Genomic DNA, 18,070 nt, shown 5'->3' with positions numbered 1-18,070 from the left:
CCTGTTATTTTGGGTAGGCTCTGGACTCACCGACTTAAACTGGATATACGGTTACAGAAAATAAATGAATGAATGAATGAATGGATGAATATGAAATAGAGCATAATCCATTATATAACCAGTGCATTTTAGTGAGTTGTTAAAAATGGAACAGCCAAGGCTCATTAGTGAAAGACTACCTGTAAAATTGCAATCTTAAGAAAAACTTTTTTTTTCACATTTTGTTTCAGTAAGTTTCACAAATTCAGGATTTGTCTAGAAAGGACAATAAATGCTCAAGTAAAATGGCCTTTGTTAGAAGAATCTCTTAGGAGTCCTAGTACTATATGGCATTGTCACACAGCTGTTTTCTTCTTCGTTTTTAAATTCAGCTGGACATATTTACTGTAGTTTGAAAAATAAACAAACAAACAAAACAGGTATTCATAATTGAATTCATATCATATTTGTAGGCAGTTTCAAATCTGATTTATATACAGTCTCCAAGTAGTCACTGGTGACCAGTGAGAGTGGATTTTATGTGTGTTTTCATGTTTCAGGCATCAGACATCTGTCACCTTCATCATACTCGCATCTGTGACATTGTGCCAGAAAATGCAACTACAGTCTGACCATACAAATCAAATCTGGTAACTTGTATTGTGAACAGAGTCTAAAAATCACATTTCAGGAACAAATCCAATATGCCCTGGAGTGTAAACAAAGCCTAATAGTCATGATTCACCACAGCTTATGACCAGTGTAATGTATGAGTGGTTAGCAGAATGGTCAAACATTTGATGTTAAATAAATCTAAACACATGTTCAGAACAGAGTGGTCAAATTTAGTCCATTTTAAGAGTAAATGTGAGAGGTGTTCAAGAAAGTTAGAAGGTTGTTGTGATGGGTCTCTTTGCAGCTTGTGTTGTATTTATTGCATTAAACCAGTGCTGTGCTGTGCAGATGAGTAAGAGAGCTTCCTAATGAAGATACAAGGCCAGTATTAAATGACCTCCCTACATAATTAAAATGTGTGAGATTTTAATTAAACCCCTGAAATCAGACCAAAAATAGTACGGTGTGACATGCGTGATTCATCGCCTGGACAGTGATTTTGTGCGAAAAGCACTCACTTTATTCCAACTCTTGCGCTATTTGGTTGATTGGACGTATTTGGATGTAATTAGTATGTACTGATGACAGTGGGTCATGAATTCAGCCCCATTCAGCACTCACAAAAATGGACGATCAAGAAAATGTAAAAGCTGTCAGATCACGTCTTAATAAAATGTTTTGCACACTCAGTCAGCATCATATCACATATTGTCTTTCTTTCTTATTGTAGAATTATGTGTAGAGGCACTGATCAGAATTGTCTTAAATAGATATGATACTTTTTAAAATATAATCCTGAGACCTATATATATATATATGCGACAGGTAGGGACCTGGAGGTTGTGGGTTTGATTCCCGCTCTGGGTGACTGTCTGTGAGGAGTTTGGTGTGTTCTCCCTGTGTCTGCGTGGGTTTCCTCCGGGTGCTCCGGTTTCCTCCCACAGTCCAAAAACACACGTTGGTAGGTGGATTGGTGACTCAAAAGTGTCCGTAGCTGTGAGTGTGTGAGTGAATGTGTGAGTGTGTGTGTTGCCCTGTGAAGGACTGGCGCCCCCTCCAGGGTGTATTCCTGCCTTGCGCCCAATGATTCCAAGTAGGCTCTGGACCCACTGCGACCCTAAACTGGATAAGACGTTACAGATGATGAATTAATAAATGAATACATATGTTAGAATTGTAGAATTGTTTATGAATTTAAGACCTTTAAGATTTACCATTCCTATGTCCTGATTGGCTGGTCTTTACTGGCCTCGTAATGGAGGCTAAAAGAGACTCTCTATAGCATCTGACTGAGAAATAAGATTTTCCTTATTACATCTGTGTGACTGGGCGGAGCCAAGCTTCTGCAGGCTGGTACTAAATTTGTTCATTGCTGTGAAGACAAATCAAATTTACTTTAAAAGAGATTGTGTTTTTGCAGCTTAGTTTCTGTAGTTGGACTGTGTGAGAAGGAATGTTGACATAAAACCTCAACTTTTTTTCTATAAAACATTTTTCATAATGTGGCCACTTAAAATCTTTCTCACACAAATTATCTCAAAATTTTATGATAAACAGACATATGGAAATGGTCAAAATTATCTACAATTAAATGTTAACAGCATCTCTCAGTGCTGTTACATTACTGGAGATGAAAGATGGAAGTGTGTAAGGGTCATAAAAATAAAGTTTAGGTGTATTTATGCACCACTGAAATTCCTTCCATTTATAGAAACCAGGGGCCCTTGAGGTTACTTTGCACTGCGGACCACCAAGTTCCTGCAAATGAATCACCCAGGAAATGAGGACTGTTATTATGCCATATTAACACCTCTGTGTGCTCTTTTGTTTATAAAGGACAAACATATATTCATTATTGTTTAAAATACTCTTACCACAGTCGGCGGGTTAGAGCAGATCATAAATATGCATTATTCTGTGTTTCAGTAAACACAATCTAGTGTCCAAAGTGTGGCACGCTAATTCTGCACTCAAGCTAGGAGGCAGAATCATATACCCCTTACTGCTGCTCCTTTCTGTGTGAAATGATTTGACACTGCATTGAGCTACTAGTGATGTGCATTACAATTGCAATCAAAAATATATTGTTGATTTAATTTAACTTTATTCATTATTCAAAAGAATACATAATTATGAATCACTTAGTGTGTCAATATTTGGTACAGATACCCTTAAAATTATAGTTCATTCCCCTTTTCCTGCATGTCACATGTACTACCAAAGAAACCCACAGAATGTGGCCTCTGAGCTCACATTTACAGAAAACAACACATTCATTCTCTTCTCTCCTACTAATGTTAACACATCTAAAGCTCTGTTGGTGTACTTTTGTCCATGTGAAAATCAATTGCTAGTGCCCTCAGCGATGGATGACTTTGCTGAAGGGCTATTTAGGCAGAGGTCAGTCACAATTTATTCAAGTTTGATGAATTTGAACATTATTATTCACAAACGCACATAAATGGTGACTCAACAAATAACTTACAATTCACATTGAAATGAATTAGGCATTATAATTTAATCCATCCTATTGTCTGTTGTTGTGCCAATTGACTACATTTTGAATAGGGATTCAAAGAAATATAAATTTTGTACATTTTACATAATAAACGTGCTCATATCTTTAACCCTTAGCTGTTCCACTGCACTGTGGCAGGTTGCTCTCTGTCACCTCCTGATAGAGAGGAGAAAAATCCATATTGAAAGTGAGTGTTCTATTCTATATAAAGACCAAAGTGGCAGTGGAAATGATCTTTAGGGTGGAACACCTGTCAAGAGCTCTGTGCTGTGCAGTCGAGTATCAGTAATATTCCTGTAAATAAATAAATAAAAACTGGCTGTTTGGGCTCACTCCTGAGTCTGTTTGCTAGGCCCCCTTAGGGGGGAACTCATGAACTGTTCATAACAAGCATAAGATCCCTGTCCCACCTGCTTCAGTCTTTAGTTGAGTAATGAACCGTGACAGGTGATGGACATTGCTGTTCATAAAAAGTTTATAACTTTTACATTGTACATTCACATTCATTTCAGCTGCTTCTGCAAGACACTTGTTTTGTGTTGATTCCATTTATATAATACTCTCTAGCACAAAATAATCTTTAGTTTATTGAACACAAGCGCTTTTGATATCTTGAAATATTCCAAATATTTCTTTGTGTCACAGTATTTAATAAAAGTTTGCCTTAAAGTTAAAGAGACACTGTGGCCAAAGGGCTATGTGAGTAAATATTAATATACATTCAGCAGTGCCTCAGTAAGTTGTTAATAACACCTTTAAAGGGCAATGATGAGTAATGGAATCTAAGCACTGAATAGTAGGTAGTGAGGTTCTGTAACTTACCTGGTAATTATGAGATAGTTTGGGCAACTTTCCTCAGTATAATATCTGCATACAAAAACAGATAAACTGCTATTTTTAATTATATCTATTCAAATTTGAATTAATTTTCAGCTAAAGATTCATGCAATACTGCTACTCTATGATGAACAATTGTCTTATAAACCTAGCTTGTTTTAATGTGATTGGGCTTATTTAATAAAATGCAACGCAGTTTGAATATGATCCACACTGCAGTTTTATCATCAATATTGTTGTGTGTAAATTATGGTCTCCAAGCAATAACTTTTTGCAATGGATCAGCACTTCCTGGAACAAAAGCAAACTTTATATTAGCATGTGTGCAGTTCACTCAGATATTTAGAAACCCTAAAGCACAGGGCACTGGGAATTGATCTGGCATGTAGCCCAGTGTTTGATTTCGTGGTGGGTGTTGCAGATGTCCACAGACCCAATTATATGCGGAAAAAAAATGAGACTGCAATGGGTGATTTAAAAAGCTGTGGTCTGCTGCTGCGAATGAAAATGTCCAGCATTGATTAAATATACAGTCACTTTCTGCTTGGTCTCTTGGCTAGTGGGAGTGGGTATTCGGCTTGAAGTGTTAAAACCAGATTTATGCAGATTCCCCATAGCTCAAAATGTAGTCAACCAGCCAGGACAACACTGAGGACATGTTCAGCTCAAGGTGGTTAATGTTATATTTTAAAGCTGTGTTTTTTTTACAGTTTTATAGAAAACACAATGTGTAAAATATATATAAGAAATATATATGGCCAAAGGTTTGTGGTTATCTGTTCATCCCACTTTTCTTCTGACATGAAGGGTATTAATAGGTTGTTAGTTTTCTGCAGTGAGTTTACACTCTACTGGGAAGTCATTCCACCATTTTTGGAACTTTGCTGTGAGGATTTTATGGCATTCAACCATGAAAGCATTAGTGAGGTCAGGTTTTGATTTTTGAATGCAAAATTCCAGAGCACAAATGTCACTATGCCTCTTTCCAGTGGAATTGGGTAAGGCTCCATTACTCCAGAGAACACAGTCCCACTGGTCCACAGACAAATGCTGGGTGTTTTAATAGACCTCTAGCCTGTTTGGTATTGGACATGGTAAACTTAGACTCACAAGCAGCTTTACCAGAGTATGTGTCCAGAGTGAGTTCACCTGACCGGAGCTCAGTTCACACTTTTAGACATAAAGTGTACCTGGATGACCAACTACATATGGTACATAGGGGAATATGGTACAAAAATGTATTTTCTCGCCAAAATATTGCCTTAATCTCTAGAGTCTGGGTGGGCAAAATGTGAGAAATTGAAACAGCATAATGTTACATTCCTTGTCAGACCAGACGTCCTTATGGAGATGTGGGTGTGGAGCTACTCATGCCTTTAGAAGCTGGCAGATGTGTTTGTATATATATTATGACACCCGTTTGCCAGCCTATTGACTGAAATGTTTTTTGTTGTTGTGTTTGTTTTTCCGCCTACAGGGGCATTCCTGGAAAGAAATGTGGCACCATTATTGTGAGAGCTGAGGAGCTGAGCAACTGCAGAGTAAGTTCTCTGAGTGACTGAATGTGTGGAGTTTTGCTGGAGATTTCTGATTTCTATTGAAGCCCTCTCTCTGAATATAGTCATTTTGTTTCGTCTATAGAAAAAATAAACAATTAAACACATCATTATAAAGATTTATAAACCATTAATAAAACCCTTCATGTGATTATATATGTAATAAAGGACATAATCAGCTGTAACTGAGCATAATAATGTCATGTGCATTTTTGTTTTCTTTGTTTTCTTTGCATAAGCCTCTATTTAAAAAAAAATCCAGAGTTTATATTTCAGATTTATAGAATCATCTGTAATAATATTAAAAATCAAAACCCAATAAAACTAAATAAATACTCTTGGCACAACTGAACACTGCTTAAATCTAAACAGAGCATTTGTGCTCTCAGCTGACTAAGCATTAGATCTGTCAATGGGAGATCGACAGATTGAGCCCCAGAGATACCTCAGCCATCTGATCCCAGAAGTGCAAGAGATCACTACTGGCTTCACTTTATGGGTGGACAGAATGTCCCTCATTTTCCCCCATCAGTCAGCGTCATGCCAGCGAATGTGGCATCTGACTGACATTTAGAAGTTTAGTATTCTCCTCAAAGCAAGTTGAGATGTCTAATGGAGTTATGTTAGCAGCAGTTTGAAAAGAAGCTGTGACTGGCTTTGCTGGTCTTGAAGCATGCATGTTCTTGTCTCATTCGCTTGGTCCTACGGTATGATTGGGGGAGTCTAATGAATAAGATTAGGCATTGACTGGGGGTTAAAGCTGAAGGAAAAACACTTTTTCAGAGCCTCGTTATTAGCCTAAGATCAGATGGCACTAGAACAGAATGCGCTATGCTTACATTTATTGTGTCTTACACTGATTTGCTTCAATGCTTGTCTTTGTTGTAAAATACAGTGTTTAGTAATAAGTAATAGGATGAGTAACAAGGTTTGATATGTGTGTGTGTGTGTGTGTGTGTGTGTGTGTGTGTGTGTGTGTGCGCGTACACCTGCTGTGCCTTTGCCATACCTCTCGGACACACACTGTTTACAGCGACAGGTCCACATGCTTCAACTCCCCAAAAGACACTGCTGCACTGCTAAAGGCTGAAAACACACTCAAGCTCAGCCCTGAGCCAAGAGATCCAGCTGTGAAACACACACACACACACACACAGAGCTCATCCTACACAGAAACCACAAAGTCACATAGATAATAGTATTCATAACCATATATAATTCTCTACTGAATCACTGCACATTGACAGCTGTCTTAGACTGAGAGAGAGAGAAAGTGAGAGAGAGAGAGAGAGAGAGAGAGAGAGAGAGAGAGAGAGAGTTTGCTTGCCCGTGTATGACTGAGTACTTCTGTCTTAAGAATTCTTCATTGGGCTCTTTACTGTTTGCCATCTGGGTTTAGCTCAGTTTGTGTGAAAGGCCATTGCCAGATCATTTAGCATTTGCACAATATCATTAGCCCAAGAAAAGCAGATTGCCAAATGTTCCAATATTCCTCACTGTGGCGGTACTCTGCCTCTACTATGTGCCCCAGATTCCTGTGAAGACTCCTGTTTGCTCCCATAACCTTTTTCTTTCTCTGAAAACATCCCTGCCCCCTAGGAATCCGTGATGATGCAATTTTGTGGCAACAAGCTGGACAAGAAGGACTTTTTTGGCAAGTCTGACCCCTTCCTTGTGTTCTACCGCAGCAATGAGGATGGAACGTGAGTAGGCCAGTCAAAACACACACATTTAACATATTTTAGCTGGCATTCTGAAGTAAAAAAAAAAAACCCAAAGAGCATTTTTGCAAGGTTTAAGTTCAATGTTTCTACACTATAGAACATAACAAATTTACTAGACCTGCCAGACCACCATTAGGTAAAAAGTAAAAAAAAAAAATTCTAACTTTTATATTTGAGAGACTGTTTAAATATACACGGAGTTGGTCTTGAAAATGCCCTCTGCGTTGACCACTGTTTCAGTATGTATTTACTGTGAGGTGGCAGGGAAGATTTCAGTGTTATAGAGTTGTTTGAATGATTGAGATTAAAAAATGCTGAATTAGAAGAAAATAATCTCTGCATTATCCAATCTATGGTAGTGAATGCACACACACACACACACACACACACACACACACATACACAGGCTGTCAGTCCTCCAGCATGCTTCTTTAAACCTTAGGACATGGCAGCCCAAAAAGAGCGCTCTATTGGCAGTGTGTGTAATGAAAATAAATAAATAAATAAATAAATTCCCCTTAAATACTATGATTAATTCCTGTTTGTTGGTGCCCTGTAAATAAAAGCAGATTTTCCCAGTTCATTAACAGCTCTCAGCACCTAAAGAATGAGTCAGTTGCTGGAAGGAGTTATTATGCCTTGTTCACTTTGTTTGCTTTGTTCATACATGTAATTGTATGTGTGTGTGACTGAAGTGTTTCTTCTTGTGTCCCACAGGTTCACCATTTGCCATAAGACAGAAGTAGTGAAGAACACACTGAACCCTGTATGGCAGGCCTTCAAGATCCCTGTCAGAGCCTTGTGTAATGGAGATTATGACAGGTATGCTCTCAGCAACCAAGCTGTGTAAAGACAGAACTGACCAGCATCAAACCTACTCAGCTGTTTATAAGTTTATAATTTTGTAGGTATATTTACCTAGTTTTACCTAGTACATTTACCTTTAGTTTTTTAGTTTACATAATTTGAACACAGCTTCACATTGTGTGAAAATCTCATTAATTTATCATTAATGGACATATAGAAATGCTGAAAAACAATTGATTAGACTCTCCCTACTTTATTAGAAGCCCAATTGCAATTTATTATAGCAATCTATTGATGTGAACTTTGTGTCAGCCATACACTTGCTCTTTTTCAGTGTTCAGTTTCTGACCACAGAATCATTCACAACCTTGCAGTGACCCTTACGTGTAAAAATCCCAGGAACATTGGTACCACCATGCCACTGTCACTGCTGAGCTGAGAATGGTCCACCCCACAAATAATATCTGGTCATTTTCTGAACACAGGACCTTGTTTTCCAAAGATGATTGAGGGAAAAGGTGGCTGAGCCAAGCAGCATCAGTATTTTTGCCCCCAGTGCTGGTTGTTCTGTGTGTGCATTTGTTCACCCATTTCAATAGTGAGTGCACCTTAAAGGAGCTGAATTCACTCATTAGAATAGCTGTCTGCATATTCATAATCGGAATCTGAATCAGAATTTTCACTGTCCAAAGAAAAAATATATATCTCCATTTTTTTAGCTTTTTTACTACATCATTTGAATACAGAAGCTTTTCTTCACATTGTGTGAAGATTTCACAATGAATGGACCAGTAGAAATGCTCAAAAATTAATTAGAACAAAATATTTTTACATTGACTTACGTTCAAAGTTAGGAAGGTTTTTCCTTCTCCTATAAAGTTGCTAGTTTGGAGATGCATGGAGACAGCAACACTTAGCTGAAAAACAGCAAGATTTTCAAGAGGTTTTCTCAGTTTCAGTGTTGATGTAGTGTCTGCTCTTATAGTAGTGTATGTGTGAGTTATGTGCACCTAATAAAATAGCCAGTCAGTAAGGCTTTCAAATGAAGTGGATTCTGTAAACCATAACAAAGGTTGTGTGGCCAGCAGCCATTGCCAATGTCACAGTGGCCAATGTCACTGTGTGACTGAAGGGTGTCTCTGAGGTGCCAAACTCTTGTTTAGCATCCACTTGATGATTTGTAGAAGGACAAAGAAAGGAAGACAAATGAGGAGACAGAGAAATGGACCTGTGTTTTTTATGTGTTTCATCTCTGGCAAGCTTCTGCTAAGATGGAAAGCCTGAGTGAAGTGTTGATTAGTGGTTTCCGACTGTCACTCCTGCTTTATCTGTGATTGAATGTGTTCGGAGGGCTATGCCAGTCTGTCTCTGGAGATAAGACGCTGTAATAGACTTGGTGGGGGGCATACTCCTATAGAGAAGTGCTGAGAGCCCTGCTGAGTGTTAGCGCTAGCATGTAGCAACAGGCTAAAGGCTGTTGTTAGGAAAGCTCCTGTGGATTTTGACAGAAGCAATTCATTCAGCTGCCAGCAGTTAACGACTTACCGTTAGTCTGGTCTAATCAGTGTAATCTAGTACCGTTCTAAAGTCTAAAATAAACTTTTAATTCAGTGAAAAGTCTTGGCCTGTTATATAGTTGCTACTGCGGCAGTATAGTATAGTGTTTCTTTGTCTTATATATTTACCAATATGGAAATCTGCATAATTTGTATGGATCAGTTGGCTAAACCTGTTTTTCTGCTCCTATTTCCATAGTTATGATACATCTGTTTCCATGGTTACTGTACACTACAGGACAGCTTCCCACACAGGGATTAAGCCTAGTCCTGGACTGAATCCTCCTTTCAATGGAAGATCACAATTAAATATACTGTGTAGTCCTGGACTAGGCTTTATCCCTGTCTGTGAAATCACTCCAAAGTTCTATAGTTACACTACATTCATTTACAGGGCTACCCTACAGATATTTTCATAATAACGTCTGCCCATTTCCATAGTTCCTTAATGCTGGTTTCCATGGACACATTAAACGTATTCTTGGTTGTGTTACACCAAAGTTTTGTTTCCCCTCACTTCTGCATGCACTAAACCCCTAGGCAATTAGCCAGGGAGTGGATTATAAACAAAACCTCAGTCCCTCTCTCTTCTGAAACTTCATAATATGAGAAAAACCCTTCTAAATTCTCAAATTTCCTCATTGGATCACGGTATTGTCTGGAATTCTCTAACAGGTCAATTAGTGCATGCTTCGTTTCAGCTAGGGTTACCCCACCCAGAGGAAATCCAGCACTATTGTGCACTTTAAAAATAACCGGCCTTTTTAAGCAGCCCTGTGTAGCACTTAAAACCCTGCCGCTCTCCACAGGCTCCAAGGAAACCAATTCACCGCTGACTTATTCACCTTGTAATACAACACTAATGACTAGCTTTGTAGCAGAGCAATCTGTGATTCTCTCTCTCTCTCTCTCTCTCTCTCTCTCTCTCTCTCTCTCTCTCTCATGATCCCTGGGCTTTTCTTTTTCCCCAGTTCTCTGCGGTGATGAATTGTAAAATTGCTGTCAGAGAAGTCAGCACAATCGAAGAAAAAATGCTCACTTGCCGTTGCGGGAATGATACTTTAGCTGGAGATGTGTGATTGCCATGAGATCGAAAGAAAAGGCTGGCTTGAAAATGATTGAGATTACTGTACCACCATGGTCAGTCATTTACTACCCCCCCTCTGTCTTTCTCCCTTGTTCTCTCCATAGAACAATCAAGATTGAAGTGTATGACTGGGACAGAGATGGCAGGTAAGATTATATGGCTACTGAATAAAACACAATACACAACCCTCAATATATACATGTGCATTGTCAAGTATTCTTAGCATCCGTGTTGCCATCGCCTCAGTACTTACACAAACCAAATAGTGGTAAATTTACTTGAATATAAAGTACATCTTCATTAAATGTGCTATAATTTGCAAAGTTAATTATAAAGCTACTTTTAAAATTGTGTACTCAGTTGTATATTTGCTTGAGGCTCTGATACAGGTCATCATTTTGTGTTGTTTCTGTTATATTCCCAGCAGTAAACACTTCAGAGAAGGTAATCCCTGTAGTTTCAGCCAGTTCTAACTGCCAGCCTAATCACTGATGAACTGGCCAATATACCCATCAAAGCTAGGATACGTGTTCTGGATTTATTGTCAAACAATAAGGATTGTATTATCCAGTAGAATGTGAACAGAAGACAAACAAAAGTATTATTTTTCTGTTAGAAAATAAGAAGCAAATCTGAGGGCCACACAGACTGTGGTGAAATAATGTATTTATCATGTTTGTATGCAGAGCTAGACTATTTAAACTTCAGATTCTTCCCTGTTATTACAGTGAAATATAAAAAATGCAGAGTTGGCTTGTTCATTTTTCTGGAAAGTATAGCATATAATTGAACTTCTTCATTTGCTGTATTCATGAAGATGCAGTTATTCCAAGGGTCCATAAATTTTACTTTATTCATGTAGCATGTTCACAGATGCCAAGGACAATATACAGCGTTTTAAAAGACGAGCAACAGCGGGCAATGCTATAGGAATACAGGAATATATCAGATCCAAGTAAGAACATGGAGTATTGGCAACTAGCTTCAGTATAAGATGCACAAATGAGCTGTAAATTGGTTTTGATTTAGTTCCGTTCAAATGGCTGCTATGCAAATTTTATTTTATCCACCAATTTTTGTTTTATAAAATCCAGGTCTATCCTGCATGTATATTTTTTATATGAATATATTCCCTATTTTTGCATGATAAAATATTCTTAATGTGATTTATAAGCACAACTGGATCCACATGCAACAAAATCAGTGGAATACAAATAAACTTTCAGGATTTTATGATTACTGATATTTTAAATGTGACCAATCAGAGTGACAAACGCTGATATTTCAATCCACAGTGGGTCTCTCCAATCACAGAGACACCAGCCTTGGGAGGGTAGTTGGGAGCATGTGTTTCCTCTGAGACATTTGGGGTCACCCCACCATTTTTTCCAGCTGATGCTAATGTAATGACACTGATCAGCTAAACATGCCATAGAAAACAAACTGCCCAGATCTGGCACATCAGCTGTCTAGGACTCCAGGCCTTGGATAACCGAGGCATCATTGGGAATCAAACTCCTTGTGATAGGGAGTTAACTTAATTTCTTACACATCACTGGCAGAACAAGAGTTTGTGGCATTCAGGCTGTCAATGTATTACTTGATGTCCATTTAAGTATATAGACTAACAACATAATGTGTCACAGTTACTAATTTTTTTAATTTCAAATAATATATTAAACAATACCTCTGTGATCCATAATGGCCAGAGTAATACAATAAGTAGATAATCTTTATAACTCTTTGTTGTTGTTCATGTGTGTGTGTGTGTGTGTGTGTGTGTGTGTGTGTGTGTGTGTGTGTGTGTGTGTGTGTGCGGGTGTCTGTGTGTGTCTTTTATCTATAGCCATGACTTCATTGGGGAGTTCAGCACAAGCTATAGAGAGCTGTCCAGAGGCCAGTCCCAGTTTAACGTGTATGAGGTAAGAGATGTTCTGCCGTTCTCTCTTTGTCTTTTTCATTATTCACTCAGAATCATCAGAATATTGCTGTCATCACACCAAAACCTCAATACCCTACTGGCTGGTTTTTTCAAAATGAATGGACTAAAAGAAATTCTCAGAACCTAAATAAATGTCATTAAGTCAAATGTAATTATATATGTATTTCAGGGAGAATATACATGTCATGTGTCATGTGTCAGCTAGAATTACGCATATGCATCAATTTCACGCAAAACACATGAGCTAAGTGTGTCTGATTTGCACTTTCATTCATTCATTGTCTGAAACCGCTTATCCAGTTCAGGGTCATGGTGGGTCCGGAGCCTACCCGGAACCATTGGGCGCAAGGCAGGAATACACCCTGGAGGGGGCGCCAGTCCTTCACAGGGTGGTGCACACACACTCACACCTATGGACACTTTGACTCGCCAATCCACCTACCAACGTGTGTTTTTGGACTGTGGGAGGAAACCAGAGCACCCGGAGGAAACCCATGCGGACACAGGGAGAACACACCAAACTCCTCACAGACAGTCACCCGGAGCGGGAATCAAACCCACAACCTCCAGGTCCCTGGAGCTGTGTGACTGCGACACTACCTGCTGCACCACCGTGCCGCCCTGCAAGACTATTATTAAGTTAAATCATAACTTTGTTAAAATGTTTGGACTAGTGCACCAGACACCAAAAGTCTTGACTGATCAACTAAATCTTGTAGTTAATGGTGTGCATCACATTTTTCCTAATTTAAAGCTTTGAAATTTAAAGCACTGAATTAGTAATCAAACACTCCTTCATACACTCTGCTTCTATCTGACATGTTATTTTTTTTTTGTGTAATTAGACAGAACAGCGTTCTCTCTGACTGAACATGGCAGAATGTTTGTGATTAAGGAAGTAATATTTAAATAAGGGGAGTGCAGGGATGGATTAATGACTTTAGAGCATCTTGTGTTTTGTTAATTACTGCGACTGACTGCACACTGTCAGTTAAGAGAGAGGCATCACTCAAATGAGCGTATGCATGCACACACACACACACACACACACACACACACACACACACACACAAACACACACAGAGTAAATTACACGGTTTCTCTTGTGGTTTGTTTAAAGTGATGACCGCTTTAGTCACAGCATTACCAGAACACTTTGCACCAGGGATTTACTGCTGCCACACACTTCCACTGTGTGTGTGTGTGTGTGTGGTGTTTGTCTTCTGTACATTTTTAATACTAGAAGCACGTTAACAGGAATATATACATGACCAAACATTACATTAAAGCCAGATAACATTCTACATTCCACTTTATTGGCTCATACTCTATAGGTGAGGTCAGTCAGTTGCTCTGCATACATTATTATTTTTCTTTACACTGCTCTTTATGGTATGGCTAATGAAGTGTATGTTTACACCAGTCAGCTATAACATTATGACCAGCTCCTGTTTTTACACTAACTTTTCATTCTCTCAGCTCCACTGACTGGAGCACTTACAAGACACCTCCACCTCCCAGGACCACCACAGAGCAGGTATGATTTGGGTGGTGGAACATTCTCAGCGCTGCAGTGACACTGACGTGGTCATGGAGTGTTGGTGTCTAATATGCTGGGATGACTGGACACAGCAGTGCAGAGCTGAGAATGATTAATGGCCCAAATCATTCCTGCTTTGTTGTGTTCTGGTGTGGGTCCTTACCAGTGAAGAACAGGGTGAAATGGGGCAAAAAGTGTATGAAAAGCAACAGATGAACTACACTCTGTAACTGTAGAAATACAAAGTGTTCCTATATGGTCAAGGGAGCAGAGAGAAAGAAAACTGACTGTAGAAACAAGGAGGTGGTTGTAATGTTATGGCTGATCAATGTGTATTCTTAATATATTTAAGTGATTAACGTTTTATTTATATAATTTCCTGGCAATAACACAACGCAATTTTCTAGAGAGTTTGTGTCAAGAAGTAGGTTCTTATTAAAGACGTAGCCCACAGGTTGACAAGTAAACAAGTGTGTGTGTGTGTGTTTGTGTGTAAAAAGTAAATATACATACTTGTCTCTCTGCTTGTGTCAGTTAGGCCATTTGCCTGACAAAATATCAAATTTTGAATAAACTCCCCCAAAGTCAGGCTTGTCTCTTACATCCACAGCCTCCACATATAGCCCTGAAAAAACAACACATTGTTCCTGGCATCTTACATGAACATAGAGAAATAATAATTAAAAGCCTTTTTACCTTTAAAAGACTTAATGATTCATGTAGCAGTTTATAGCACACAGAGTATTTTACAGTGTTATTGCAGATATTAAATATTAAATTGCTGTCAGAAAATCAACTTTACAGTTACAATTAAGTCTTTACCTTGTTAACATGTACAGTGAAACAAGCAGTCAATACGTGGCAATACGTACTATTGCCTTGAAACTGCAGTTTTGTTCAGATGTGGGGTTTTTTAAACATCTTTCAAAATTTCATCACTCACATAAGAGGGAGACAGTGGCGCAGCAGGTAGTGTCACAGTCACACAGCTCCAGGAGCCTGGAGGTTGTGGGTTCAAGTCCCGCTCCAGGTGACTGTCTGTGAGGAGTTGGTGTGTTCTCCCTGTGTCTGCGTGGGTTTCCCCGGGTGCTCCGGTTTCCTCCCACAGTCCAAAAAACACACGTTGGTAGTCAAAGTTTCCATAGGTGTGAGTGTGTGTGTATCACCCTGCGAAGGATTGGCGCCTCCTCCAGGATGTGTTCCCACCTTGTTCCCAGTGATTCCGAGTAGGCTCTGGACCCACCGTGACCCTGAACTGGATAAGCGGTTTCAGACAATGAATGAAGGTGCAAATCAGACACACTTTGAAGCACATTGCTTAGGTGTGTGTCCCTGTCAACTCCTGTGAAGGACTGGCGCCCCCTCCAGGGTGTGTTACTGCCTTGCGCCCAGTGATTCCAGGTAGGCTCCGGACCCACCGTGACCCTGAATTGGATAAGCGGTTACAGACAATGAATGATTTAATTAATATATTTTTAGAGTGATAATCAACGGCATGAAAATCAGTTTAAACATTTTGTACATTTGTCATGAAATTGTGGCACTGCATGAACAACAGCTGGTGTTTACAAATCATGTCAAAACAGGTTCAGGTATGAGGGTGAATATTCAGTATAATTACTTTGTAATTGATTCATAGAACTATAGAAACATATTAAGCCTAGAGTTGGAGATGTTTACTTCTTTTAAACTAATGTAATAACATAATCTGTCTCTACAGGTCATAAACCCGAAGAAGAAAGGCAAGAAGAAAAAATATCTCAATTCTGGAACGGTAAGTCCAATAAGTTTCATGTCATAACCACTTACGCATGTTTATAATGCAGCTAAACCACCAGAAAGTGACGACTGCCCACCGGCTTTCTCCATCTCAGCCAGGCAATTTAAACCCTGTCACTGTCAAATTAATGAAGCTGTAATTGGATTGTTCAGTAAATGTATGTCATGTACTGTAAAATCAAATAAGGTGTTTATTAATTTGATGGATGCAGTGTGTGTGTGGCTAGTGCGGGGTGCTTACTGTAGAACTGACATCTTTTCTTTCTCTTTTCTTCTTCTTCATGTCTCCAGGTAACACTTCTGTCATTCCTGGTGGATATTGAAGTCACTTTTCTGGACTACATTAAAGGCGGGTAAGTGGTGGTCTGTTTCCTGTTTTTTAATGCAGCATATTCCAGTTGAAGTGGTGCATATACTTTTTTTAGATTTGCTGTTTTCAGATTTGTAGTTAGATATTATTTTGAGTGTGTGTTTGGGTGTGTATTTCCCACCTTTTTTTTCATAATCTCATTTATTGTTTTCCAATGGACATTAAATCATCAAATCTCTCACACTTCTATGCTGCTACAAGTCTCATGTACTATACAAATTAAGATTTTTCTGAACACGGAAGACTGAGTGGCTCATCTGTGTAGCAAGTATTTCTGTAACGTGCTGTTTTGTGTTCTGTTCTGTTTTTGTTCCTTGTTTGTGCTTCCCTTGTCATGTGACTGTTACCCCCTGTTTTGTATCTGCTTCCTGCTTGTTCCCTGGTCATGCGATACCCTTCCCTTGTGTTTCTAGTGTCATGTGTCTTAATTAGTACCCATGTGTTTCTTGTTGGTGTTGTCGTTATATAGTCTTTGTCAGTGGTTTTTGTTTGTGGGTCATTGTATGTATGTTTGCTTGATGTTCTGGGTTTAGCCTTGTTCTGGGTTTAGCCTTGTTCAGGGTTTAGCCTTGTTCAGGGTTTAGCCTTGTTCAGGGTTTAGCCTTGTTCTGGGTTTAATTCTGTGTTTTGTCTTGCTTTGTGTTTAGCTTTCTTGTTTAGCTCTTGTGTTTTACATTTAGATTCCTTGTTTAGCTTTTAGCTGTGTTTAGTGTTTAGCATTGAGCCTTGTTTTGTGTTTAGTGTTTAGCTCTGTTCAGCTAAACACTTTTGTTTAGTTCCTTAGCTTCTGTGTTTTGCCCTTTTGTTTAGTGTCCCTTTGTCTAGTTTCCTTTAAGTTATTGAAATAAAACCTCCTGCACTTACCTCCTTCCCTTACTCCTACACACCTGCATTATTACAAATTCCTGTGTCAAATGTTTTCCGTCATTAAATTAAAACTTATATTAATCAGTATATAGAATGTTCTGGCTAATCAGATGTTGTAGAAACTTAGTGTACATGGAGTGCAGATGATGAAAACTCCCCTCAAAAGAACCAGGCCTCTGTCGTGCTCTGCTCCTAGGCTATGAGGAATATTATAATAATAATGGCAGGGTGCTTGGCGCATTCAGAAGCCACTGCTTGGCTCTGATTGAAAGCCTTCCATTTGGGGAGATTTTTATAGGTTTTTATACAGTGATGTCAAACACAGTGTTAGTGTTCCACGGTGTTGAGGGAGAGATGGAGGAAAGCGGTAGGTTTCCTGAATGTCAGACACATCCCACTGAGAGACTGGAGCTGAATGAATACAACCAGTCAGCACCAACATCTGTGGGAGACCATGACCATTCATGAGAGAGAGAGAGAGAGAGAGAGAGAGAGAGAGGTTTAAAGTAGGAGAGAGGGAAAGCTGAGGAGTAATGGATTGAAGGAAAAAAGAGGGAATTACAGAGAAAAAGAGAGGATAAATGTAAAAAGGAATGGATTTAAAGAGAGAAAGAATTAATAAAGCTAAAATAAAGGAAAGAAAAGAAGAGAGTCTAGCTCATGTATGGTTGTGTGTGTGTGTGCGAGAGAGAGTGTATCCTTGTGTGTGAGAGAGAGATAGCGAGAAAAAGAGGGAAAGAAAGAAGCTGAGGTCATCTCCAGTCTGTGACCCTTTAATAAAAGAGTTCTTCTTTAGTCACTCTCTGCAGAAAAGGTCAGTCACCTCTGACAGGACTCAACTTCTCATCATCAACGCCTTCTCTGTCTCTCTCTCTTTCTCTCTCTCTCTCTCT

At 39.0% G+C, this 18,070-nt stretch overlaps 1 protein-coding gene across 6 annotated transcripts in view; it reads left to right on the top strand.

Annotated features, from left to right (window-relative positions):
- Positions 1 to 18,070, top strand: part of LOC136693928 (copine-8) — a 115,893-nt gene that overhangs the window by 68,445 nt on the left and 29,378 nt on the right. For 4 of the 6 annotated variants that reach the window (XR_010802131.1, XM_066667174.1, XM_066667175.1 and 1 more), the window contains 7 exons: positions 5,427 to 5,490; positions 7,105 to 7,208; positions 7,947 to 8,051; positions 10,784 to 10,825; positions 12,526 to 12,601; positions 15,882 to 15,935; positions 16,232 to 16,293. Coding sequence is in view for 4 of the 6 variants with exons in the window: in XM_066667174.1 (XP_066523271.1) it covers positions 5,427 to 5,490; positions 7,105 to 7,208; positions 7,947 to 8,051; positions 10,784 to 10,825; positions 12,526 to 12,601; positions 15,882 to 15,935; positions 16,232 to 16,293 (507 nt within the window). In the remaining 2 variants the exon portion in view is untranslated. Of the gene's footprint in view, positions 1 to 5,426; positions 5,491 to 7,104; positions 7,209 to 7,946; positions 8,052 to 10,783; positions 10,826 to 11,106; positions 11,124 to 11,541; positions 11,635 to 12,525; positions 12,602 to 15,881; positions 15,936 to 16,231; positions 16,294 to 18,070 lie in introns of all 6 variants that reach the window. The other 2 variants (XR_010802132.1, XM_066667178.1) reach the window with 2 other exon arrangements.

The sequence above is a fragment of the Hoplias malabaricus genome, chromosome 4 (assembly GCF_029633855.1).
Source record: "Hoplias malabaricus isolate fHopMal1 chromosome 4, fHopMal1.hap1, whole genome shotgun sequence".
Lineage (NCBI taxonomy): Eukaryota > Metazoa > Chordata > Actinopteri > Characiformes > Erythrinidae > Hoplias > Hoplias malabaricus.
This window is presented reverse-complemented; position numbering and strand designations above follow the sequence as displayed.